Source organism: Acanthaster planci, linkage group LG02 (assembly GCF_054643075.1).
Source record: "Acanthaster planci isolate LZ-2023a linkage group LG02, COTS_SCS, whole genome shotgun sequence".
Lineage (NCBI taxonomy): Eukaryota > Metazoa > Echinodermata > Asteroidea > Valvatida > Acanthasteridae > Acanthaster > Acanthaster planci.
The window spans coordinates 17,873,317-17,901,076 of record NC_141778.1 but is presented as its reverse complement, the minus strand read 5'-3'; the positions used below and the strand labels follow the sequence as shown (position 1 = coordinate 17,901,076).

The 27,760-nt window shown below is 39.5% G+C and overlaps 1 protein-coding gene and 2 long non-coding RNA genes across 3 annotated transcripts in view; 2 read left to right on the top strand and 1 right to left on the bottom strand.

Annotated features, from left to right (window-relative positions):
* Positions 1-3,138, top strand: part of LOC110983799 (uncharacterized) — a 28,870-nt gene extending 25,732 nt beyond the window's left edge. Inside the window, exon 4 of the long non-coding RNA XR_002598782.2 lies at positions 221-3,138. This is a non-coding gene — a long non-coding RNA (uncharacterized LOC110983799). The remainder of the gene's footprint in view (positions 1-220) is intronic.
* LOC110983801 (uncharacterized) lies at positions 3,026-23,652 on the bottom strand. The gene is made up of 3 exons (XR_002598783.2): positions 23,521-23,652; positions 14,897-15,003; positions 3,026-14,505 (listed from the first exon to the last, which is right to left on the bottom strand). It is a non-coding gene; the product is annotated as an uncharacterized LOC110983801 (long non-coding RNA).
* Positions 23,653-26,309: 2,657 nt separating this feature from the next.
* Positions 26,310-27,302, top strand: LOC147799974 (5-hydroxytryptamine receptor 4-like). The gene has a single exon (XM_087148739.1). It carries the CDS (start codon positions 26,310-26,312, stop codon positions 27,300-27,302), a length of 993 nt encoding a protein of 330 aa, XP_087004865.1.
* The last annotated feature ends 458 nt before the right edge of the window (positions 27,303-27,760 follow it).

Sequence of the window (27,760 nt, the reverse complement as noted above, 5' to 3'; positions counted from 1 at the left end):
TATGTACTGGGGCAAATCAAGTGGAAGGAATTTTGACTGCAACAGTTATAGCAAAGGAGGGTTTTGATTAATAAGTGCTCCAGTTATTGATATTTCGTACAATCTGACAAACCTCAATGAAAAAGGTGATAAAGATCAGCTGTTAAGTGAAGAATCCTCTGTGTTCTACACGTTTACCTCTGTCTGAGACCTCAAATTTCTGCTTTTTTTTGTCCAACAGATGATTTGTAATCAGCCATGTCTAACTTGAGACTTGGTGATGATGCTGACTTCTTAAATGGCCATCCAACAGATTTCAGGACTCTGTGCTGTCATCATTTGAGGAACTTCTATCCTCCAAGATGGGGAACACTTGATGTCTACCGTACCTCCATTAAAGCCGGTTCATACTTCATGCGAAATGCACAATGAACTCAAATTTGCGAGGGCAGATCAAATATTTGTTTTACGAATTTGCAAAAGTTGAACATACATGTATTTCAACTTGAGAAAAAAATCACTACCGTTTTTTGTGATGTCAAATTTGCCCCCAGTTGAAAAAGTCTGGGGGGGGAGCTTCTGCCATCAGCAGATTACATTTTTACCCGTGAAAAATGCACTTTGAGGAGAACTTAATTCATGCAGTTGGACATTTCTTTGTATAGTTTTGCCAAACTTTCATGACCAGTCATGTTTCCATTGCTATGGATTTGCTTGGAGTTAATTAAGTGACCAGCTCCATTGAAATCAGGAATAACTCGAGTAATCACTGCTTCTTGAAGGACAGTGTTTAAAAACCTTCGAAGCATGAATTGTCACACAAAGGAGTCTTGGCTTATTTGATTTGTTATCTTGTGATAGATTTGTCAGAAACTGTTTCTAAATGTATGACTACATAGCAAATTACTCAAACTTATTGGCCTTCTTTCTCTCTTGTGATTACGCTACAGCAACTAAGAGAGCCGAGTGTTTTATTTTTCAAAATTTTGATTTGAATGGAGCAGGTTACATTTATCCTAAAGTCTTGAGCTTGTATGAAGCTTCAACTGTGTTACATTTCACTAGGCACTGAAACATTAGTACAAAGATGTATGTGCGGTATGTAGTTATTAAAAAAATTAATTTCTTCTTCAAAAAGCAGGCACATGTCAGTAGGTTTTTAGTTTGAAGTAAAGTAACATCAATTAGGATGAATGATGAAGGCAACTTATCAACAAAGGATGTTCTGGCAAAGTTTTTTTTTCCAGTACAAGAATAATTTGAGGAACATTGCTTTGTTGTCAACTGGAGATATTTTTCAGTGATATATAAAGGTTTTTTGGAAAAGACGCAGCATTTAAAACCTATGTAGTGATTTGAAAACATCGGTTTCAAATGTGATTCCCGTTTGCCCTCATTTGCAATAAGTTTTTAATGTGAACTTGGAGATGTTTTTCAGACATGTGCCTGGTTTTTGGTTGTTTAAATTTCTAACTTTTTTAATGGGAGACTTTGAGACGCACAGTGGCAGAAAAAACAAGGGTCCTTTTTGGTTGATGTGGGCATGCGCGTGCAGTTCTAGGCATGCGTGTTAGTGAGCATGCGCACAACTATAGAAAAGGACCGGTTTGTCTGCCGCCACCATGCGTCTCAAAGTCTCCCATCGAAAAGGTGACTTTCAATTTGTAATGTATGTAGAGAGCTACATGTATATGTAGTCTACAATGGCACATTATCATACACATGGTGATTCAGTGTAGAGTCATAAATGCGCAGATGTGTTGGGCAATGTAAACTGGGCCATGGGTGATACTTTCTGTACTGATTTCTGTAATGACATTCATTACTACCCAGCTTTTTATATAGCATTTTTTTGGGGGGGAATGCACTTTTGAATTGTTTTCTGAGGTCTTAATATGTTCATGTGGTAGCTGGTTGATTGCCTGCCTCCAAAAGATGAAAATGTTGACAATCCAGCCCCCCGCCTGAAAAAGGGAATTTAATTTAAAAGAGTGGTTGCAAGTTAATTACACCAAAAAAGAGAAAGCTAAAGTTGTGTTGGCCAGTGCTGAATATACATGTATAAATCCCAACTTCATAAGAGCTGTTTTTCATCGTGGACAACATATTTTTTTCACAATCTGTCCTGAAAGTCCCTTATTTTTTTCAAATTACACTTGTGTAATTGCTGTTTAAGGCATGATGATGGGTTTTCATGAAAAATATGTTTGACGCAGCTTTTTTAATTTTCGATTTAAAAATACAAACTAAAAGAAAAAAGTCACTCTAAGGGATGGTTAAGAAACAAGTCACCAGTGGTAGACAATACGGAAACTTTTGATCCTAATTGCTGAAAATGTATTGTATGTGTTACGCATGATGTGCCACTGTAGACTTTTTTATTGTTTGCAATAAATTTGTAGGTCTGGTTTGTGTGTCTTTTTTCTTGGGGGGGTCTGCTGTCCATTTCGCAAGTTTCCAAGCATGCAGTTAGAACCTTACAGTTACAATGTAACTCTCCAATTCCGCATCAAGTTGGCAGTGTTTGAAAACAGTTGTATCTATGCTGTTCATCGTTTTGTATGCTTACTGGACACAGACTTGTTCCATTTTGACAGCATATAGGTTCATTACAGAAGTTGTACATGTATGTAAGAGTTCAAGTAGGAGTGCTGCAATTGGATTTTGGTGAAGTATCTGTTATACAAACAATATGTCATAGCAGAAAACTGTGAAATGGACAGCAGGTCTTGCATCTCAATTCGTATCTTGAATTTCTGGTGTTTCCAGTCTACATGTATGCACCAATGAATGCACTGCATCAATTCATACATTTAAGATTTTTTCCCCTCACAAGTTTGTTGTTTACACTCATCCCTTTAAGTTCTTCAAGTTGCTTGAAAAGTCATTTGTCTGGAGGGCGCTACATAAAAGCTTACAATGTGATGTAGTGTGTTCATAAAAAGACCATTGACTAATTGCAATCAATCGTACTACAGTGGGTAGTACTCGATTAAACATGTAGGCATAACAGTGAGAAATATTGACACCAAAACGAGAATACATGTAGATGAGTAGAATGGGTTGGACCAATTTAATTGTATTAAAAGTTTTAGCAAAGTAAAATACTGGATAATACAGTCAGATTGTTGAGTTTCAATAAATATGCTTTCCAGTAGATACTGTTTATATGGCGTTTTCTGTTAATTCAGATTCATGAACTCTGACCTGACCCTTGAACTTTGACCTGACCTTTCAACTTTGACCTGACCTTTCAACTTTGACCTGACCTTTCAACTTTGACCTGACCTTTCAACTTTGACCTCTGGGGTGGCCAAAAAAAAAGCCCAATGCATGCAGGCCCCCCCCTGCTGCACACCCAAGTGGTGTGTCCCCGCCCTACAGACACCTTCAGACCAGGGAGTACCCCTAACTATCTGCACCAACTAGTGATCGCTTTTTCGTCATGTGCACACATTTCCCCACTCTTGAAATCCAAGCATTCATGAATGACTTCAGTTAACTCCAACAGGACAAGGATCACTTGAACTCTTACCATCGGCAATGCTTTTCTATCAAAGTAGGGCATCTTGGTTGTTTATACTCTGTGTTGCTATGGATACCAGTGATCTCTCCATTACTCCCAAGAATTGTTCATCAAAGAGAACCCTCCCACACGGGCTACTCGTCATGATCTTTGCAACCGACATTTCCAGAGCCACAAGTTACATTCTGTGTCTGAATCAACCAGATGAAGCATTTAACACACTCTAACATTTTGCAAGCTTTCTACGACATTTGACAATGTTACAAACTTTTAGGGCAACTATCGTAGCCCTTGTCCATATAAATAACTTCCATGACAACTCCAATACAACCTACAAATACTGCATAAACCATGTTCCTTTTTCAAAAAGCAGTCTGTATAAACACGGTAAATGTACTATTTTTCATGTGTGGACAACAATTAGCTTACAGAGAGCTGATCCCTCATACAGAGGATTTCCATCTTTAAAATGTACAAACTACATATCTAAATGAGTCCTTTGTAGGACTTGGGGCCAAAACAAGAGGTCACTTTACTGTGACAATGAGCTAATGAGACCAAATTTGTCCTATGAAAGCTGCAAATGCAATATGGGGGAAACCAGTAACTCAAAAAAAGAGATGTATCACACAGCAGCAAGCAACCAGCAATTGAAGCAAGGGGAAAGAACTTGCTTTCAACTATTCCTGACTGAGAAGCAGTTTCATTCTTTTCATTCTATCTTTTGGATAATAATAGATAAGTAAAAAAGTACATCAAGTGAAAAAGCAATATGTTGTGCCATCATCGGTCAGTTTACAAATATTTGAACTTTGCAAAGTGCAACCACCAATATAAAGATGAATAGTTGTATTTACAATGCTGTTTTGTTTTCTAAATGTTGCATTTGATTCCAAGTTCTCATTTTTTTGTTGTTTGAACCAAAAAATATTTCAGACCAACAAGGCCAAATTCAATAAATTGTTTATTTTTTTTTTGTTGAATTCCCCTCAATTGGGATTTGGAATAAATACTTATTTGTTTTTGTTTTTTCGGTTTAATTGCATTACTTTTTCCAGATCTGTTTTTGTTGGTTTTCCTTATTTTACTACAGAGAATTCTCACATTGCAATTGCACTTTGGTGCAAATCATACTGCCTCCCTGCCAGATGAACAATGTACAGTGGCATAGAAATCAAGTTGATCTCTCATTTTGAGACAGGGACCCTGTTGGAAGAAAAAGGTGGCTGAATTTTCAACTCGTTATTTTATGAAAATGTCCATTCGTTTTTGCTTTCTTTTTCTTTCCAACACGGCCAACATATTGGTTTCAGCAATTCCTATATCTATCAAGGCAACACTCCCCATTTTTTTGCTATGCCACTGCGGATGCGGCAGCTACCTACCCCTCAGCATCCTCAGAAGCTGTGGCATCGTGACGACACAGGGATTCTACCAGTCCTGCTCCTGCAACGGCACCCATGGTTAAGCTTAATTGGAGTTTTCATCAATTCAATGCACTGTACAATTGGTTATACATCCTCACTCCTATCAACCCAAAGATAGTGTGTCTTCTAACATGGCAACGTTTGGGGTACACATACACTGCATGTCTACATAACAAATGGATTGTGCATGTGTATAGCTCACATGCAAAGCTGAGGCAGGCCACAAGAAAATCTGCTTTTTAATATGGATTTGATTTTACACTGTCAGGTTTCTTTCAAGCGCCTTCAGGCTTATGAGCTACCGGTACTGTGCCGGTGGACTTTTAAGGAATCCGTCGTTTCATTACTAGATATATCTCGTGTTGTAATACATGTAAAGACGGAGTCTTGGTATATGCAACAGTACGCACTGCATCGGACCACTGTTGAATGTACTGACATAAACTTTCCAAAAAATCCCCAATTTAAATAGTATGTTGGCTTTGATATCTGCTCTGTTAACAATCCATGCCACTGCTATTTAAAGTGCAACACTTTTTATTCATGTGCAGGGATGAATTGTCTTTGTACCCTGCACTGTAGAAATAAATGTTCAATTATGGGCAAGATAGATTGCAATTTCATTTGAGTATATGTTTGATGAACCTCCAAGATTTGTGTACATTCAGGAAATAGAGCCTGAATGACCCCTGATGGCACCCTTCTGGAACCCTTAGATAGGAAAAGTAATGTGCAAAGATTTTAGAATTTGTAATATTTTCTCGTTCAGTTTCTTTTTTAAAAATCCAACTTGGAAAAAGGGCTTTGAAAAATATTTGCTAGTATATCAATTTATAGAAATTGAAAAATTACCTGACCTAAAAGAGAAATATCCTGCCAAAAATTGACCCATCACTTCCGAAAATCTAAATACATGAAGAACAGTGCAATACGGCACTCTCTTATGCAGATGAATATTTACGATTTGAAATATTATGGTAGTCTGTGGGTAAAAACCAAAAGAAAACATATCAAAATATTTTACATATTTTGATAATTTATAAGGTAATAAACATAAAGCAATATTCTACTTTTACGAAAGATTCTGATATTTTATCTAACCTTTGCTGACAACAACTCATGATGTCAACTCAACGGAATCTGGAACCTATCAACAGCAGGTAGGTAAATCTCTGCAAGGTTGTACAATCTTGTTTTCAAGAAAGCACGGCGAGTGAAAACAAACGTGCATGAACAAGGAGACCTACATGTAGGTGCGATATCACTGGACGTGAAAGGTCGATACTAAAATTCATTTTTTACCCATCTCCAGGTGACTTTTCCAAATATTACTTGAGGAGGACAAAGGTAAAATTCCAACATGAGTGTTTCATGGGTGGTTTCAGTAAGGAATTATTTTTCCATAAATTATCGAATGTGATAGGATGGACCAATGTAAAATCCCCATAGCCAGATGGTGCCAAGGGTTCCGAAAGCTCGCTGAGTGACCTTTTACTCCATACGGAAGGCCTGTTCATCTTGAATCACAGTTTGGCGTCGTTCACTGCTCATTCCAAACTTGGAATGCTAAATTAGTTGCCAATACTACATTTCCTTTTGTATTTTCTAATCTTTTTCATGTTGGTCTACATCTTTTTAATACACGTAATTATTTTGACATGCAAGCGTACATGGACATGCCTTTTTGTTTTGTTTTTTTAAGTGGCATCAGTGGTTGGCAATGCTTAAAACTTGAAGCACTTCAAGAAAACTCCCCTCTAACGATTTTTAAAAACGTTTTTGGGAAAAATTGAGTCCACTCTGCAAATACCGTCAACATTTTTAAGCAACATGGTAAAGTTACTCATTTATGTTCGCTTATGATCTCTGATTTGATTGTGCAGATTTTCTTAGGGCCTGCCTCAGCTTCAAGTACATACTACATGTAAGTGACCTTTGACCAAAATGGGCCTCTTTGATGTAAAATATAAGATGCATAAAGCTGACTGACTTTATTTCTCAGTGAAATATAACTGATTTAAGGCTATACCAAACCTTACAGCTTCAATGCTTAAATTAAACTAAAGGTAATATCCTACATGTACATGTACCACCCCCAAAATGTAAAATCTTGTGGGAGGGGACATCAAACTATGAAGTTTTATAACTTAAACATTAGCAGCATTTGGAAAAAGTAACCTTCCCATAAGGAAAAAGGTTACAAAAATCGACTAATCTGGATTGATAAGACAAATGTATCACTTTCTGTACTCTGAACATTTTTGTGGGTGCAATGTTACAAATAACCTGGCTCTATATGTGTTTTTATTTTTAAATGGAGTCCCTAAGCATAATTCTTACAGTGCTGATCCTCTAACTAATTTGGTTGATGAGATTTGCATGTATTCTTTATACTGTGTGTCAATGTTTGTATCAAAATAGAGGCCTGTTTCCTTTATCTTTGACATATGACCCAAAGTAATTCAGTAATGAACAAGCTGGTGCACAGCCTTGCAACATCACACAGAATGTTGCACAGAAAGATTAAAAGAGGCTGGTATCCTAAGTAATACCTGATGTGACAGAAATCAGAATTGTGTGCTTACAACACTTTTGAATGGTACATTCAAGTAGTGGGAGCACAGTGCTACACTTGATTGTTCAACAGAATTAATCATGTGCAACTGCATCAGTACAATTATACATGTACTTGCAACGGGTTGCTTGAACGAGATTAGTATGAGCTTTAAGTTTCTACTAAAAAAAATACATGGAGCTGGTTAGTCTTCAGTCTTTGGCAATACAAGTGCAACAGGTCCCAAATGTTCTCCACCTATAAACATGCAATGTTAGCTGCCGGGGGCAGGATACTGAACAAGCACAAGATTTACAGGCTGCGGCTAGCAAGTACTCTTTTAAGAGTATGGCAGAGTACAAATGAAATATCATACAAAACAGACATTCTTTTCTTCCGTCTTCTGCCACAAAGCCTCAAATTGGTAATACATTTGGTGATGAAGGTTTGCAATCAAATGTTTTTTTTGGTTTTTTCCTTTCATTTGCACAAGTTTGCTTTTGAACTTTACTGAAACTTAATATGCTATACCAGTGTGAACCATTCCTATAACATTTGTTCAATCCTTGAAGGTGTAGGCATTCAGGTAAAAACGTGTTTGGGACTTGTTGCATACTACAAAAAGACTAGGCTGTGGTCAATTAATCCAAGCTATTTGTGGACCTGAACGTCTTGAAAGAGGAATCAAGACACGAACGACGTGTTGCAGTGAAACTGGGATGAAACCACATGACAAGATCTTGTCAGTATGCTAGGCATGTAAAGTTTGTCTTGTTTTACAGTGTACCTGTGACTCACATAAATCAAATGACCATCACAGAATCTGTGACTTTTATTCACTTCTGCTAGAGAGCAAAGAATGCTACTTGGCATCCACTGGGGTACATGTGCTCTCCAGATTCTAGCACTTGATAGTTTGAGCTATCATGGCCCAGGTGCAGACGGCATTACAATGTGCCATTGCACTTCACTGTGCTGCATTCAAGCACTCATGATCACTGGAACTCTGACACGGGTGGAAGTTTTATCCATTGATGTGCCTTGTATCATTTGATGTGATGCCTTTCTTGATCACTGATGGCACCTTGATACAGGCTGTTTCTCTCTGTCCAGACAATCAGGTTTGTCTTTAGCTGCAACAGTGAGACACATTAGAGCCCTACTGCCAATGGCTTGAATTCAGCCAGTCAGTCAGTTTCCAGATGTTTGGAAAACAAGCCAAGAGGAGAGAATATTGAATCACATACTCCACGGTGACATTTTCACTGAGACAGCTCTGAGCAGATTTCGAGTGCAGCTGTATCTGTCTCTAAAAGCCAGCAATTTCACCAAATTTCACTGTCAATGCCTTTATAAGGCATTCTACTACAATTCAGGTCCACTTTCAGGTAGTCATTTCCTTTCTAAGGGCCCATTTACACAGACAAGTGACAACAGAATCCCACACAGTAACAAATATCGCACACAAGGGATTCCTATGAGGCTGTTTTTATGCTCAGAGCGGGAACAAAAGAGGGTGTGTTTTTGAATGAAATGGACAGTCCTTTGGTATGAACTCACTGCATAGGAATGCAAGTTTATGCCCATTTGATGTTGAGCACGCAGAGTACCCGCAACAAACTTATTTTGGAATTTACTGTCTTTGTGTGCACGCCGAATGCATGCAAGAACCCAGTTGGAAAAATTTATACCAGTCTGTCTTTCTTTTGCCAGTGAGGGTGCACTTCAACTCAGGGCAGATATCGAGAGCAGACAACCCGTACAAGAGGTTGACAGACTGTTGTATTCAGAAACCTGAGTGATCTTTGCACCGAAACTATGTGTTCTGGACAATCAGTGCCCTTGTTAGGTACATGTATGACAACACAGACTGGCCAAAAGACAGTTGGAGTGAGAGTAGACGTGCGTTCATTGAGTCTTTGATTCTTCCTATGGGGAACACTGGCATGGTCGGAAGCTATCAGCATACCAAATGGATTTCCACTCTGTGTATAACTTTCTCATTGCATAACAAACCACTTTTCTGTTGCCACTCGTCAGTGTAAATGGGCCCTCATCACACAGTATTGCCAAAGACTGAAGACTACATGCACAAAGCCATTGGATCTTATTACACAGACATACAGGCAGCATGACTCCTAGCCATGAGACACACAATTTGGGACTTTGGGTTCAATGGGCAAGATGTGAGGATGTACAACCTTGTCAATCAGTGCATGAATTGATCCTCCAAACTCCAATTAAGCTTACCATGGATGCCTTTAGGCAGGACTGGCTCCCCGTGTCTGACACCACAGCTTCTTGTCAGGATGCAGAGGGCATCTTGTCCACCGCATCCATCATCTGGCAAGGAGGCAGTATGGTTTCCCAATCTCTGCACAACTTCTCCTTACAAATTCAAGAGTTTGGCCCTTTCTAATGATGTCCCTCATTCCTTTTACCATGTTATTCCCGTTTTGATACACCAGAATGTATTTTGGAGTCATTAAATCTGCTACAATGAGCAGTGCATTTCATTTTTAATTCACATAGATGCTGGCACAACAATTCCTCAAAGTTGATTTATTCCAATGAAAATTGGTCCAACGTTTCAACTTCATTTTTTTCTCAACAACTGGTTTACATCTGAATAACATTGCTTTTTCACCTCAGATCCTTTCACAAACACTACTCTGGCACACTTTCTTTGAGAGTGAATTCAAATCTATTAGATTAACTTTCAGTTTGCAACGGCTTCTCAATCAGGAACAGGTTTAAAGATAAAGTTTTGGCTTATTTGTGAATACAAATCAGAGTATCTCCATGGCAGCAGGACTCTTTTTGGATACTGGCTTTGAGATTAAGAATGCAGTTTCTTTCAGTTACAAGAACCATTTTATGAGTGAATATTTTACAAAAGATTTATGTGTGCTTCCAAAATCAGAATAGCTGGTTTTTATGAGCTGATGGCTCAAAGCTAAAGATTTCCTGGCTTGGAAAATAAACCATCTACACCTCTTTCTTTTTGTTAATGATGTTAATGACTGCAAGTGCTCTCTCTTTGAGACGTTTTTTAGGAACATGGTAACACAATACAATGCAGATCGATCTAGGAGTTGCACAAGGAAGTTATCAACACAAACAGGAGTTACGACAATTGTCCTAAAATTCACAACACTGAGAAACATCAGAGATAACTCACAAAAAGTTAGCATGGGTAAACACCTCCTCTGTCTGATTCAAAACACGATGTAACTGTGGACATCTGAAGTTGTGGGTGTCAGATCAAGAGTAGGTGCAAGAGTTATCCCTCAATTCGCAATCCTAAGAGTGCAGGATGGATTCATTGGTTGCCACGGTAACACATCGTACAAGCAGCCTCGATGCCAGCTCCTTTGAAGGAAAGCAAGCCAACCGTAAGAGCACAAGTGATCCTTACCCATTGCAGTCAACTGAGGTATCCATGATCGCCCAGACAACAAGAAGCAGGAAGAAGGTGCACACACAAAGAACAGCCAACCACCAGCCGATGACAGACAGCAGGGGCGACTCACCAGGCCTGTCGGTGCCTGCAGGGCGGGGAACACCACCCGGGTGTGCAGCAGGGGGGGCCTGCATGCATTGGGCTTCGAGTGATTTTAGGATGGAATGCCTGTAGGTGAAACATGAAGTAATAGATTGTTATACATTGTTACATGTATTGGGTTTTTTATGATGGCATAAATCGTACAATCAGCACCAGAGATAGAGACATGCAATCATTTCTTTGGCAGCGATGAATTGGGGAGAGTAATTAAGATTTGGCATTCCCCATGATGCACCTGTGAAAGATTCCTCGAAAGAAATATGTACATCTGCTTGAACTTTAGGACTTTTCGCCCAAAATTCCTCTAACAGGAATACATATGTACATATTTATTGACAACTTCAAATTTGAATCCTGAAGAAATTTGTGGAATTGAGTTACCAGTACTTTTCCTCAAAGTACCGGTTGAGAGTCAAACTGAATGGATGATTTTACATTTTAGGTACGTGCTGGTGCTGATCATACCAGAAATGCATAATAATACGATGGGCACAAGACTAGTCTGGTGAAAGGAGATATATGTTTAGAATCACATGTACTGTGAGAGAAAGTAAGTTAAATTACAAGTACTTTTGTGCAATCAAGAGTAATCTTCATAAATGACCCAATGAGAACAAAAATATAAATTTTGTTTTGATATCAGAGTTGATAACTCAAAAATTGTACATTTCACATCGAAACATTCAACAAGTACGTAGAACACTCTTTGAAAAAATGCCTTTCAATCTTTGAATAGAAATCTGAATCAGAATAAATAAAAACAGCAACGTTTCTCAAAGTTTTGCTAATTGCAAGCATGTACAGTTTGCAAAATCAAATAATGGCTCCTTTTTCATTGTTTGTTGAATGTGGCGAGAAAGTTTGACAAAAAAAATGTCTTTTGTTTGCTTGTTGCTCCCACTTCAAATTTGAAGTAGATTTTTATAGTTACATGTAAATTGTCAAATCCTCAGGAATTCATACTCCACACATGTATTTGACTTTCAAACTCCACTATTTGTTGCTTTAGGCAACAGCAAAATAAGACAACAGATTGTTTCTATCAGCATTAGATGTGCAGAGATTCATTCAAGAAAAAAAGAAGGTTCACCACAAATTAGCTTCAATGACAGATGACTAATCTTGTACCCAACAAAAATATTACCACACAGGCATTGTTAAAATCACTTCCGTTCATCATATGCTCAACGTACAATGTAATTGGCTCCCACAAAACATTTTTGGATCAGCAAGCATTACATGTATCCACAGATTCTGTAAATGATGTAACATTGTAAAGTTGCTGCTGAAATTTGTTAGATCAAGATTTCTTTAAGCAAAATTCTGTGATGGGAGTCAAAGTTTGGAAAGCCAAAGTGGCACAGCGCTTATTTCAATCTGATTTAAGTAAAATATGACTCCTTATACATGTATATGTACTTCATCTCAAAAGGGATAACACATTTCGTGTTGGTTGAAAACATGCAAACCAAAGCAAAAATCCACTGAATAGGCTGGTTTTGTGAGAGCCAAGTTACCTTAACAATGACTTGATATTAAGGTATCATTTTGACAACACCTTCAGGCAGGCAACATCAATTTTTCAGTTTTTTTCCCAAATAAACCCCAACCATTCAGAACCCAACAAGTTTATGCAGGACTTCAATGGTCTCGGGGAGGGGGGGTTTAGGGTTAATTTGTGCATGATTTCAATGGTCCCTAGGGGGTTACTTTTTACAGAACAGAACAAAGAATTGGAACCGAAATCGACTTCCAGTACAAAAAAGAATGAAAGTATGAAAAATGGAAATAATTGAAAGTTTTCAAAGAGGTTGTTGACTGCCTTTCAGGTGAATGTCTTTCCATCTCAAGCTGTGTCTAATACTCCACCTCTCCTGCCCTTGGCTGCCCTGAAATTTGGTAACCATTTCCAGATTTTTAAAATCCTTTTTGAAAGGATGAAGTCCACCAGACAGTCTACATTCATTTTCAATCAATTGTGAGGTACCAGTCTGTTACAGCTCATGGTATAATGTTGCACATTAACTAGGAAAGAACAAATTACAAAGCTCTGACCAATTTGTAAAGATCATCCTTGAAATACTTCACTTAGAGTGGGCCTACCCAAGGATGATTTTTTGTGATCCAAGAAAACCTTAATGATTCCTTATGACACTCAGGCAAGAGAGGTCAAGTGCTCTTTGACATATTCTAAGAGTTCAAGTTCCATGCTGTGTTCGAGTGTCCATGGCAGTATATGCCTCAAATTGCCAAGAGTCAGTTCATTTATGGCATTCATGTCATCACATCCCAGTAGGCTGTGGCAGCACACATCCCTGGCATCTCCTTAGCAACTGTTGCATCTCCCAAGCACACTTTGTTCCTTCCTTGGAACAAGTCATGGTATAGATCATCCATCACACGACTGTCTAAAAGGGCTTATCGGCAAACTTGCTCTCTCTTTCAAGCTTGGAATGTATCATAGTCATGGGCAGAGATGAATTGTGTTGAAGGGTTTGTCTGACATTCTGCTAGAGGACATGTGCCCAAGCTGAGCTCATCTGCACAGTCACTAAGACGTGGAAGACCTGCAGAAACCACTCAGAACATCCCGCAAGAGTTAACATCAAATTGTGCAATGAAGGCATTATACAGGGCTCTTGGTGTGCTTGCTGGATAGGTCTCAGCTTTAGAGCAAGTGAGTGCCTCTCCATCTTGCTAAATCTCAAAAAAGAAGGGGTTGATCTAGGCTGACACAGCATCCTTCTATACTTAGCGTGGATGGCTCTTGCATTATCCAGTTTGGTAGATAGAGACATCACAAGACAAGTTGAATCAGGCACATACATGAATGCACAAACAAACATGTACCGCAGCATTCATTGTAAAAGCTGAAACTCCTCTGTGAGTAACTGGCATCAATTAACAGTACACCAAACTTGACAGAATAAGATCTGCCTAACTCAAGTTGATTCATTCCGCATATCCCTTTCTGAGTATCCTACTGCTGGAAGCAAAACGGGTATAGTCCTTCAGTGCTACAGGCAACAAAGGACTGTTTTCTGTTTGCAAACTTGTAGGACGAGCACTAGTTGTACCTACATGTATAGTCTGACTTGAGGGGTCTGCCCCAATCAGTTCTGTTCTGAGTGTGCTCTTACTACACAATATCCAAACTATGGAATGGCAATTGCTGGTGAAGAATCCAAATGTCTAATGCCCACATCATCAAATCAGCAGTGGCAGTCGGTGACCTCTGGTGACATCAAGCACCCCACACTGTGGAACTGTCAGTGCACATCATTTTGGTCAGGTGACATTTTGGGCCAACAGTGACCTTCAGCAACTTGTAGAGACCTCAGGCAACTGGTAGCATCAACCTGCAGTGACTTCTCCTGTGTCTCTGGAGAACTCTCCTCTCTCGAATGATGATACATGTACTGTACACGTACATCAACACTGTGGCAAGAATTCTCTGTGTACATGTAAAAGGAAAGCAAAAAGAACATTTAACATTAATTGCCAAAGAAAAAATGAATATCAACTGAGACTGTTTGACTAGATTTATTCTCCCTGTAGCTCATGTACATGTATATGGTGGCTTGATCTACAGCTGTTGAGCAACAAACATGATAATTGTACTAACCAGGTTTTTCTGTAGTAAATGTGCAACTTTTTGGGTGACATGACTAAACCCCAACTAATCTTCATTTCATGATGCTGTTTGGCACAATTCATTGGATGGTTTTGAAATGAAAACACTTGTGGCATCAAAGGTAACCAAGCTGGCAGGCAAGTGTACAGGAAAAGAAACACTTGGAGCACTTGTTATTATAGTAAGTAGAGTGATAATCTGCGAATCTTACCTTTAGAAGACTGGTTCTGTGACAATACTGTTACCAAAATAAGCTTGCACGTCGTGGCTATTTTTCCAGACCGCAGCAGCAGGTGTCTATGATGTAAATGGCTCATACTGGAGTAAAAACAGGAGGAAAATCTTTTTTTACTTTGGTGAAAATATCAGTGAGAAAGAGAGAGAGAGAGCAAGGAAAGCTGTTAGTTGTAGCTATGGATTAAGAAAACAGAAAAGGCATTTCAATGGGTTCATAACTGCATACAGTTCATGTGCATAGTACATGTACATGTATGTTCAATGTTTTCTGCTACAGTGTACAATGTAAGTTTGAACCTTTTTCATTTAGTGCTGCACAGCGTTCTATGAGTTTCAACTGGTAATGAAATTCATTATGGAAGAAAAACGGCAAGTATGGATTATTTTAACAGGCAATCCTTATTATTAAGACAATCCTCTCAAACATCACAGAACGTTTTCTAACAATAAAAGAATTGTGAGAAAGCTGAAAATTATTTCCATGTCCTCCACTAAATGATGAGAAAACTAGTGCGAACTGAAGAAAATTTTACAAAACGAAGGAAATCCAAACCGCAAACATACATGTAATTCTCACACAGTTGTTCTCTGTTTATCTTTTTAACATGCAGTCCAGAGTAGGCCTATACTGGTCCAAGTACAGGTACACTGGTGATGAGTCTGAGTCCAAAGCACCGAGTACGAGTAAATGTACATTCAAGGTCGAGTACTGGGCTGAGTCGGAGTATCGATGCATAATACTTAAAACAAACACTCAATGCAACAATCGCCTTTACCAAGTACTGTAATTAACACTTTCCAGTTTTAATTGTGCAGAAATGTTTACATATTGACAGATCAATAAATTCCATGTCAGGTTGTGTTCACTGAGTATTTTCATCAAAAACAATGGCCAAACAAATCATGGATAACTGGGTAGACACCTAAGACAACTATTTGTTGCCAAGACGGAGACATTTGGGTAGAAAAATGATGAAAATCATGGAACCTCATGTCTAAGAATTACAAAAGAGACAAAATAAAGTGCAAAAGGATAAAACAAAATCGCAAATTGGAAATCGCCAACAAATTCAATTTTGGAAAAGCTACCAAAAATGCAACAAGACCTAGGCCACAGTCAGTCCACGTGTGTACCGTGGGAAATGACACACTCATGCTCACGGAGCATGAGTCGACTCATACATGTGCTAGAATGTCCTATAGTAAAAGCTGTGAATGCAGAAACACATTCAAACTCATCACCAGGGTTGTCTGATTTAAAATCACCGATTTAAATCCTGACTTATGGTGTAAATCAAATGATTTTTTTGAAAAAATCACTGATTTAAATCAACATACATGTATTTAATTTTTTGGGTAAAAGGCAAAAATGTTTCAATTTTTGAATTTTTTGGTACTGATTGGAAATGTTGCAGCTTTTGCACACTTTAAACAGCTAATCCCCCCCTCTGTGAGCTTTCCAGTTCCTAGTATTAAAGAAGTACATGTATGAATGCACATGAGTTACACAAATCTGGGTTGGCAAGATTTTTACGTTCAATTCTGTCCACTTGTTTTGATTTAAATCAGCTTTTTGGATTCAGTAAGTGTAGTTGATGCGAAGGATTTATAATTATGATTTAATTATGCTTCATTTAAATTGCCCACTTCAGAGTTTAACCAGAAAAGAAGGCAACAGAAGGAGTTAGAACTCTGGCACTTCAAAGTGCTTGATGAGCATTGCCACCTGGTCAGACAAACAATAGTAAACATTCCCAAAATGCCTGATTACTGCCTGCAGCTTGGTCATACAAGTGGGACCAGTAACATCCTAGCAATATTTTGTGTGTTTTGTTTGCCATTAACTACAACTTATCACCCTGACTAGGAAATCGAGACAACAAATCCCCAACATAAGATCATGAATAAACTTTTAACTTTGATACGCTGTTCCATTATCCATGCAATGTTTTCTAATTTTATTTTGTCTCTCCAAAACAACATTTTTCACAGTCTTTGTATGAATTTGGCTAAGACTGGCTAACAACATGTTGACCATCATGGGACAGTTAAGTTCATAACAAACATAATGCGCTATTTCATCACAAGGAGGGCTCAAGAGATCTCATGAAATACCTTTTTGTATAAACACCGTAATAAAAATGATTCAAATAAAACACAATATCTTATAAACAACTTGGCTATTCATTCCTAAACTACATGTAACTCCAGAAGAAAGCGTTCGATAAGGGCAATGACTGCACATGAGCACTAAGGCCACACAGCCTAATACATGTGCAAGCAACTGCATAAGCGTTCAATTTGATATTGTTTTCAGATCATATAGTACCAGGCATCATCGATGGCACAAATACATGTATTCAACTTCCTATACTGCAGTGCACAACATTTTAAGGAGGCAGATTAACAGCGAAAAATTGCAGTGATAATCATAGGGTACAAAAGGGCTTATGGTTGTGAAACAGGTGGTGCATAGCAAGCATTCACTGTGCTCTGGCTATGAACGTACATGTATCAGGTGTGCCAGAAAGCTGTAATTGGCTAGATGTTATAGCCTGGGCAGTTCAAACTCCTTCTGTGTCCTTCCTCCATCATGTCCATGGTTTAACGTGGTAAAGTATCAGTGTACATCAACCTTTTACACCTGTACTTCTCTACAAATACATGTATTTCATTGAAATTAGAAGCGTTAGTCATTATAGCTAAAAGCCCCTCAATTCATGCCCTTAATAAAGTGATTTTTAATCAAGCCTACAGATAACTCATTGCTCCTGTGGAGTTGGATCACAAACAAAATGAGACTGTCTTTTGCACACAGTGCAAGGTAAAATACCAGCATTTTGTACCTGCACACGTAACATGCAAAATATATACATGTACATGTACAGGTATACTGTACCTGTTGTTCATGGCATGTTTCTCACTCATTAGTCATTTGATGCATACATAAAAAAGTATTCTATTAACAAATTCGTGTGAACTCTACTTTTGTCAAAACTTAGAGTTCGGTTTAAAACCTGGTATGCACTTTGTCCTTGGTATATGCGCATGTACTTATCTCTGCAGGAAGTGTCTTCTCTGAGGGTACATGTACCAATACAGGTGTGATACTGCATGCATTTCACCAAGGCTAAGACATGGTAGTTAGTGAATTGAATCGAATTACTTGATTTAAATTTCTTAATTTAAGTCCAAATTTGTTTAATTTTGTCACAAAACAAATCAATAAAAGAAAACTACATGTACAGTATTCCAAATGCAGCTTATTTTCTTGCTTTTGAATAGACATTTGAGCCACCTTGTCTCACATTTTTATAAAAATTTTTTAAAAACTTGATTTAAATAAAAAACTGACTTAACTAAAAACTTATGATTTTTTATTTTTTTTCTAATTACCGGTAACAACCTTGCTCATCACACATCACCCAAAAATGCTATCAATAAAAAGTGAAGTACCTGTACCCAAATTTTTTTCTCAAGTACAAGGGTTGAGTACTGGGTACCGAAGAGTTGAGTATGCCCTAAATCTGAATACAAACAATCAAGTACAGGCCAATTTAAGTACAAGCCAAGTACAATTTATTTTTGAGTACTGATCAATGGGCGGAGTACTCTCGCATACTCGAATTATACTCGTGTGTGAATACTCCAACACTGGTGCGGCCTTTGCTGGAATACTCAGCTGCCTGGGGCCCACACTTAAAGGGTAATATACATGTACAGTACACTGTATGTACAGTTTGGAGCAAGTGCAGAGACAAACTGCAAGATTAATCGTCAATCAGTACAGTTAAACAACAGCAACTGTCACAAATCTGCTACACAGACTTGACTGGCCTTCACTTGTTCAAAGGCAAAGAACACACAGATTAATTGTCATGTACATGTACAAGATAACTACGGCATTGGTTGATATACCAGCTGAAAACTAATTGGTACCAACAGGTGTATGTAAAGAGCAACTAGAGGAATCCAACCCATCCCATGGCCACAGAAACCATGGCAACAACTCCAGCTTGACATCTTTGGCCCTGTTGAAGCCACCCCTGCCAACCACCATTTCCTTGTTGTGGTGCATGACTTGCACTCCAAATGGCCAGAAATTGCCACCACAAGTACAGTGCAGTCACTTCTGCTACTGTGACCAACATCCTTCAGCAAATGTTCATGAAATGGGGCCTTCCAGAAGTCATCATAACTGACAATGGGCCACAATTCATATCCGACCAGTTTGCCACCTTCGTCTCCAGCCTCGGTATTGAGCATCGCCTTACAGCCTGATACAACCCACAGAGCAATGGTGGTGTCGAGCGCTTCAACCGCATTATCAAGGATGGTTTGAAAGCCAATCTTGAAGCTGGCAAAACATTTGATCATGCCATCCAAACCATCCTCCGCACCTACCACTCGACCAAATACTCACTGACAGAAATAACATCTGCAGAACTCATGATCGGCTCATGACCTCTGCCTTCCACTGGACATTCTCAAATCTCCAGTACAGCCTAATGCCAAGGTAGCAGCCCATGCATCATCAATTGCACAACGCCTGCAGAACATCAAGTCCTACACCGACACCAAGCATCATGCTCAGATGCCACAGTTCCAGACTGGTGACTGGGTTAGAGTCAAATGCCCAAGCAGCAGTCAAAAGCTGGCATCCTCACTCTCGCCGCCAAAGCAGATTGCACGTCGGTTCAGCCCCAGCACCAACCAACTCAGTGACTGTACCCATTGGAACACCCACCGACTTGTTGCAACCCACACTCAAGCACCTCACCATGACAACAGCCTTGACATACCGCTCTGCTTTCCCTTGGACATGCCCACCACTACACCAGCTCAAGCTCCACTCCGCAGATCTCACCGCGCTCGCTCCCCATCCCATCACCTCAAAGACTTTGACTGTTCGTGAACTGGGACTTTTCCAAAGGGGTGAAATATTTGTGTCTGTAATTCATCTCATTGTTTTAATACTTTCTTAAGTAAGCCTGAGGGTGCTATTCAAGTTTCATGTTACATGACCATGCCCTTCGGCATCCATGTTGGTTTTTTGGAATACAGAAGTCCTACACTCAGTAACATCAGTTCGTGTCCCTGCGCCCATTCATTTCACAAACATAATATGCGGGGAATATTCCCTGGAGCAGAATGGAATTTTGTAAGCCTGGGAATTCTTGTTCGTGCCGGAGCATCAAGATTCCTAGACTTGAAAGGCATGTCAACAGCAACCAACCCCTGCTGAATCTTACAGAACATTGTGAGTCAGACAATCCTACGGCCTACATGTATCTTTAAGAATTTCCCATTGTAGAGTTTTCAGCATACATTTAACTCCAACACTTGAGGTCTGATGATGCATGCCTCCGTACAACTTCCAGCTGGTTACTTTTTGTGTATGGATCCCAAACTGTTGAACAGTTTTCCACAAGAGGCCTAAGAGGATTTCTAAGCTACACGTAATTGCTTGATGTTTTGTACGAACTTTGAGGTTGCGTCTCAAGAAGTTCAATGTGGTTGTTGCTTTAGATGTAATATTATTGATGTAGTTACTCCATTTTAAATCATGTGCAACAGTGATGCCCAAATATTTGCATGATTGTATGTGTTTGATTTCATGACTATGAAAGGTGCACTTATACATGTAGTTGATGGGACTTTTCTTGCGAGTTATAGGCCTACCAATTACTTGACATTCATCAGGATTAAATTCCATTTGCCAAGTCTCCTCCAAGGTAGCCAGGGATTAAGATCCTCTTAAAGAAGATTAGAATCACTTTCGTTCCGAACTGCAAGTGACAACATTGTGTCATCTGCAAAAAGACGTGTTGTTGAGGTGAGACCACCAGCAATATCATTAATGTAGAAAAGAAAGAGGCATGGCCCAAGTACTGATGCCTGTGGTACCCCAGAGATGACTGGAACTGAGTCAGAGGTGGCACCGTCTATGAGCCCTACATGTACCTGGGATCTGTTGCTCAGGAAACTGGAGTTTTTCCAGAAATCTACAATGCCCAACCTTATCAAATGCCTCAGAGAAATCAAGGACACACGTCAGTCTGTCAACCTCTCTGCATATTACTAGCGATGTCGTCCAGAAACTGAATTAGTTGGGTTTCACAAGGCATTTTTGCAGGAAATCCATGCTGAAGTGGGTACAAGAGAGCTGGATGATCTCACTGAACAGATTGTGCTCCATAAGTTTTGATGCCACACATGTGAGGCTGATAGGACAATAATTTGATGGGAGATATTTCTGACCTTTCTTTAGGTACGTGTATGTCACAAACTTTGTTGAACAGCACTATCAATTTTGTAATTGGCCTCGGTTTTTTTGGGTTTTTTTGCCGGTCTGATTTTAAATAGCACTCCAGCGCAACCATGTTGGTATTTCCCTGTGTCTAAAAATAACGGAAATTACACAGAACCCACTTTTCTGTGACGTTTTCTAGTATGTACCTGAAATACACAAAGTTTGATGATGTAATTACAGGTCGGTTATTTTATTTTGTCCACAAAATGTTTGTAAAAATCTAGTTGAAATTCACTCTTCTCAACCGGGTCATATATCACATCAGAATGGTCATCAAACCATCAATGATTTTATCAAAGATGACTTTACTTTTTCTCTTTTCAATAGCTGTTTGACTGTTTGATTATTTTTAGTTGATTTGTGAAATTCGAAAGGATTCTATCGATTTTCACATTTTTTTCCGCCGGCACGATATGTATGTGATCTCAGCTTTATGCCTACATGGTACGATTTTCATTGCAATTATGGCAATGAAATTGTTTTTATTGCTTCTGATTGAATTTGATGGATTTTCTAAAGTGTATAGATGTTTACGGTAGATTTTTTTTAATTGGAAATGACAGTTTCATCTGTGATGTTTGAAGTTGGAAAAGAAATTGTATTGCTGAACTTTTATTGGGAAAATGAAGCTGTATGTTAAGTGTGAGTCATGTGACCTAATACCACTTCCTGATTGGCTAAGAGTCTTTCATCAGCTCTTCTCAGCTTAGTTTTACTCATTTCCAATGGACATGGATTTTAAGGGAATTATAAAACCATAATATTTACTTTGGTAAAGATTTTAAAAACTTTTTTCTTTTCTTTCTGAATTTTCTTTTACTATTTCTATCATGCTTCTTAAAACCTAAAAGGAATTTTTGTTTCAGTCACAATCCATTCTGTGTATTCCCTGTACAGTTTGTATTGCCTGTACAAGATCAAAAGATAAGCATTGGCCTCAACTCACGTCTCTTTCTCACTATAACTTTCTTATTTTTTGTGAGAAGAGGGTCATCTTGGTGTCACTGGAAAGCTTTATTCAAGCCCTTTCCAATGGTATAGCCTACAGTGCAGTGGCATTTACCTGTAACAACTTTTGGACTTGTAACATACAGTGTATCCATCACCATTTGACAAGAGTTTGTTGACTTGCGCTTCGATGAAACCAAACAAAACAAGATTCAGGCTTATGATGTGCATGCATGCATGAGTGACAGAAAACGTTGGCCGCGCTAGACTGTTTCCTGACCCCTCCCCTGCAATTTACTAAGTCCGAATGCATCAATGAAAATGCGATTGGGAACCAGACCAGAATTCTTTAAACACATGCTCAAGCCTGAGCTCAGGGCGTTTTCGAAACTAGTGGATTAGGCTTAGTCATCGGCTTCGCTGATTCCAGCCATTTGATGCAGCTTTCTAAACTGCATGCGAGGCTCTGACTGGAACCAGCGAAACCGAAAACCAAGCCTAACCCATTCATTTCGAAACATCCTTAACCCTAACCTTCCCCAACCACACAGAATCAAACAGTACAAAAGGGTTTAATTCTGAGGGGATAGGTCTGGTAGGCCCATAACAGCTGGCTTGTGCATTGGGTTTGGCATACCTCAGAAAAACAAAGTCCAACAGCTTCTGTGCACAAAGACCCATATGGGTGGGCAGGGACGAGAAACAGATTTTTTAACTTCGCCTAATAACTTAAATAAAGAAACAAAGTCCACTTTCTCAAACTAACTGACATTTTGACCCTAAGGAATGATTACTCAATCCTAATCCCCTAGGCCTACAATAGGTAAATTTTGACAATATTTAAGCAAGAAATCTCAAATTTCTAACCCGAGTTTGGCAAAAGACAACCACTCAGACTCAGTCAATCATGCCATTTTGTTTTTCGTCTGGTTACCCAAATCAAGCATTTTGGATTCATCAAAATAAATCTCCATCCAGGGCAAGGAACCGGACTACATTTGCTTAATTGTTGTTCACAGCTCAGTGGGACGGTCATGTACACGTACGCTGCCGTTTTACCCAAAAAAATGTCTCCCCCAAACCAGAAGCCCTGTTCTCAGGTTCTCTTTTCTTTCTGATATGAAAAAGGACATTCCCAACAACTTGTTTAGATAGGTTTTTTCGAAAAAAGTAGAATTTGTTCCCTTATAATAGGAACAGGGTGCTAAAGGTAATGAACCCCAACTTGAGTAGGGCCTACATTATACATGTACATGATGATCTGATGATGCGTATATGTTACTGGCGTATTCTGAGTCCTTAAAACTAAAACACCAGAAGGAAAATATAAAACATACCTCGGGGTTCCATCAGCTGTTCTGCTGGAATATCGTAGAGAACTGCAGTTGAGTGAATTCAAGGAAGGCAGTAAAAGTGTATGAAAATCTTGAAAAATTCTGAAAGACGTGCACCAGAGCAATTTTAAAAAATGGCGGACAACGTACGTATGTTCGTGTCCCTTGACGTTCGTGTACTCCACCAATGTAGACGGGTAAACAATGCGCCCTCTACTTTTTAAATGAAAACAAAATATTCACACTGAACTTCCCCCCCCCAAATAATAATAAAGTCATCTCGTCCTTTATTCTTTTATTTTATTGTTCTTATTTGCTATATTTATTGTTTGTTTTGTTTTATTTAAATTATTTATTTCGTGTGAGATTTTTACCCCTTTCAAGTTTAAACTCACCACAAGCTTACTATTTGATTCAAAGCTAGGGTGTAATACACTCTCCTATTTGAGTAAAAATTGAATCACCCCTCACACATTTTAGTGGCGAGAAAAAAGCAAACAATTTTCAATCATTTTCAGACTTCCTAACAAGCAGAATGTATTCAAATACACTGAAAACTGGAAAACATGTCGAAAGCTCTAAATAGGGGGGCCTGCCCGGTTTGATGTTGGGTTCAGGAGTTTTCGTAAACTGTGTTAAACCAAAACTGTATAATGAACAGCGCCCCCAGGTTTCACATGGTGCCAGTACCCCTCCACAGTCCCGGCACAAATTCACGCCACTGGTTCATGCGACCTTAAAACGCATACATGTACAACATTGCACTTTGATAAAATGCAACAAACGTGGAATTCTGTTAGATTGCAATATGTTCCTCATGTTGTTTATTGTGTGCATTTACATTAATTCTTACAGTGCTTATAAAGTCCGAAAGTAAAAGGTCACGTAGCAAGCTTCCGGAACCCTCGCGCGGTCCTCCTATGGGGATTTTACATTGGGCCGTCCTATTACATTCGATAATTTTTGAAAGAATAACTCGTAACTGAAAGCACCCCATGAAACACTCATGTTGGAGTTTTACCTTTGGCTTCCCCAAGTAATATTTAGGAAAATCACATGGAAATCGGTAAAAAAAACCGAATTTTCTTAAACGACCTCCATGTTTATGCACGTTTGTTTTCCCTGCCCGTACTGAAAGGAGATTGTACAACGTTGCAAAGATTAACCTATATACTTGCAGTCGATGGGTTCCAGATTTCGTTGAGTTCACATCACGCAGTTGTTGTCAGCAAAGGTTAGACAATAGGCCTATATTACAATTTTTCGTGATTGAAGTAGAATATTGCTTTAAGTTTGTTACTGTGTAAAATATTTTGATATGTTTTATTTCGGCTTTTACCGACGGACTACCATAAAATTTCAAACCGTAAATGTTCATCTGTGTACGAGACTGCCTTATTGCACTGTTCTTCATGTATTTTAGATTTTCAGATTTTTAGCAGGATATTTCCCTTTTAGCTCAGGTAATTTTTCAGTTTCTATAATTTGACACACTAGCAAATATTTTCCAAAGCCCTTTTTCCGAGTTGGATTTTTAATTATAGAAGTAACTTAACACAAAAAAATATTCGAATTCTAAAATCTTTGCACGTTATTTTCCGGAAGCGCGCCATCGGGGGGGGAATCTTTCAGGCTCTTTTAATTAATTAGTTGGTTAATACACTCTCCGACTAATTTCCATTTCCCCAGATTGGTCTCTCAAATAATCAACAGAGATCATGTACATATTAAATAGATACCAAATACTCCTCATTTAAAGTATCTCAATTTTGGAATGCCTGCTGGGCACATTCAAATGGAAAACTCGGTTATGCGTACAGCTGTTGCACGGCTCTTTGTGTACTTGGACTTTCGTGTTGTTGAACGACAATCAACAAAGTTTAAAATTTTAACGCACAATCAGTATACGAACGTTTCGTTTTTGCTTGGTGTAAACGCAAAGGCGTGCACAAGTCATGTCCGCGCGCTGTGGACAGATGAATTTTGCTTAGGTTTTTGATGCGTCAAACTAAAACGTATTCACTTGATGTGCTGTTCGTATGCCCCATTGCATTTGGTGGAAATCCAGTATACTGGGACTTCTATCCATCTCATTTCATTTTATTATTATGCACTTTAACACACACTAATTCAAAATGTATTCGCTCAAGACAGCGTCAAAGCGTCTAAATCCACACAGGGAATGAGCAGGTATAACGCTCCATTTATGCAATATAATAGTCATATGTTGGACAATCACTATGTATGGACGGTAACCCAGACATGAATTGTTACGAGTCAAACACACAGACATCCTTTATCGGTAGTTGACAAAATAATTAAAACTCCTTCTTCCAAGTTAATATGAATGCAAATTATACGCCGCTAAAAGCGATTTCTCTGAATCAATTATGCTGTGATGGCTTAGCGCCTGAAGGAGACCAGGGGAAATGCTGTAACTGGATTTACATTTTTTGCTCCTTTGCCGATAATGATTGGACAGCGATGATGGTAGAGTCATGAATCACTCCGCTCGAGCGCAGAATCACAAGCGTTTTCGCACTCTCGGCTTGACAGAAAGTCGAGCATGACGCGATTCAGTACCATGAAGAATGCAATGACGTGACGGTGGTCATGCTTTTGAGGGATCACACGCTGGGATGGCGAGCTGCTTATTAAAGCACAACAGGATTGTAACTTTTGCACTAGTGATATTCTAAGTAGGTCTATACACAAGAAATGTGCTTAGACAAAAAAATGCGATATTACGTTTGAGTTCCTGGAGACTTGGTTCGTACCAAACGTCGTCTGACATGGTAACATTCGGAAACGGGACGGATTCGAGGTCAATGGCTTTCGTTGCTATCCAATCGTCGTTCATGGCTATCATCATGTTATCCGCCACGCTTGGGAACACCTTGGTCCTGCTTGCGCTGGCGAACTACCGGATCCTACGGAACAACACCACGGTGTTCATCGCCAACCTAGCGGTGGCCGACCTGTCTGTCGGCCTGACGGGCATGCCATTTATCCTGGGCTCTAGCATCGCCAACCGATGGATCGCAGGGGACGTGTTCTGCACCGTCAACGGCATCACCAACGTGATCTTCTGTGTGGCCAGCATGCTCACCCTGGCCGGGATCGCCCTGGATCGTTACTTCGCCATCGTACACCCGTTCCGCTACCTGGAGCTCATGTCTGGGCGTAGGGTGGCCGTAGTTCTCGCCTGGGTCTGGTTGCAGCCCCTCGCTCTAGCACTCCTGCCCTTTGCCTGGTCCTGGTCTTACTACAAATACTTCCACAATGAATACATCTGCACCATAGACTGGGGTTACAGCCCCAGCTTCTCCTGCAGTATCTTCGCCTTGGGCTTCTTTGCTCCACTAACCATCATGTTCTTTTGCTACTTCCACATCCTCAGAGTGGCCCGTAGACAGTCCCGGCTGATCGTCGACATGGAGTCCATGGGGTCCAGCGAGTCGGCCTTGGCGACCCGGCGGGCCCGACGGCTCAAGAGAGACGCCAAGGCGGCGTTTATGCTCCTTGTCTTAATCGGCAACTTCATGGCCTGCTGGCTGCCCCATTTCGTCGGCATCCTATGTCTGGTATTCACGAGGAACGACTGCCCTTTTTCGGATGCCGTGTTCACGACGACCACCTGGCTGGCTATGGCTAACTCAGGGCTTAATCCCGTGATCTATGGTTTATTGGACGGACGAATTCGGCAAGCCGTAGGTCTGATCCTGCGGTGCAGAATGCGCGAAAGGCTGAAGGACCCGAGCATCGTAACGATAAACACAAATTAAAAGCGGCAGTGGACTCACTTTACCCGAGAGTTACAGCAAATAAACGAGCTAGGCGCTAGCGGACCTGGGAGCGTGTGCCCTAATAGTCATAGAGAAGACTGGCGACCAAAAACCGTGATTTACAGACGTGCACTGAGTGCGAAAGACTTCAAATATTTCAATGACAGGTTCTAACGACTTCATATTAATGTTGAAATGGAGAGACTGAGAATAAAGTATCGGGAAATGTCAGACAAAGAAGCGCTCAAACATTTTAAAACAGGTCTAGCACATATGTCTCAATTCATTTAAAATATTCTTGTATAATCTTGTTTGAAGAGTTGGTCGTTAAATTTTCTTGTGTTGTTAACTGTTTATAGCGCTATTAGCAATTTTAGGTGGCTATATGTGTGCATTTTATAGAAATTCTCCAATGTTATTGCATCGTAATTTGAATCCAAAGTTACTCATTCTCTAAG

Excerpts from the sequence above, each read along its gene's own strand:
- LOC147799974 (XM_087148739.1), top strand. The coding sequence starts at position 26,310 with ATGGTAACATTCGGAAACGGGACGGATTCGAGGTCAATGGCTTTCGTT.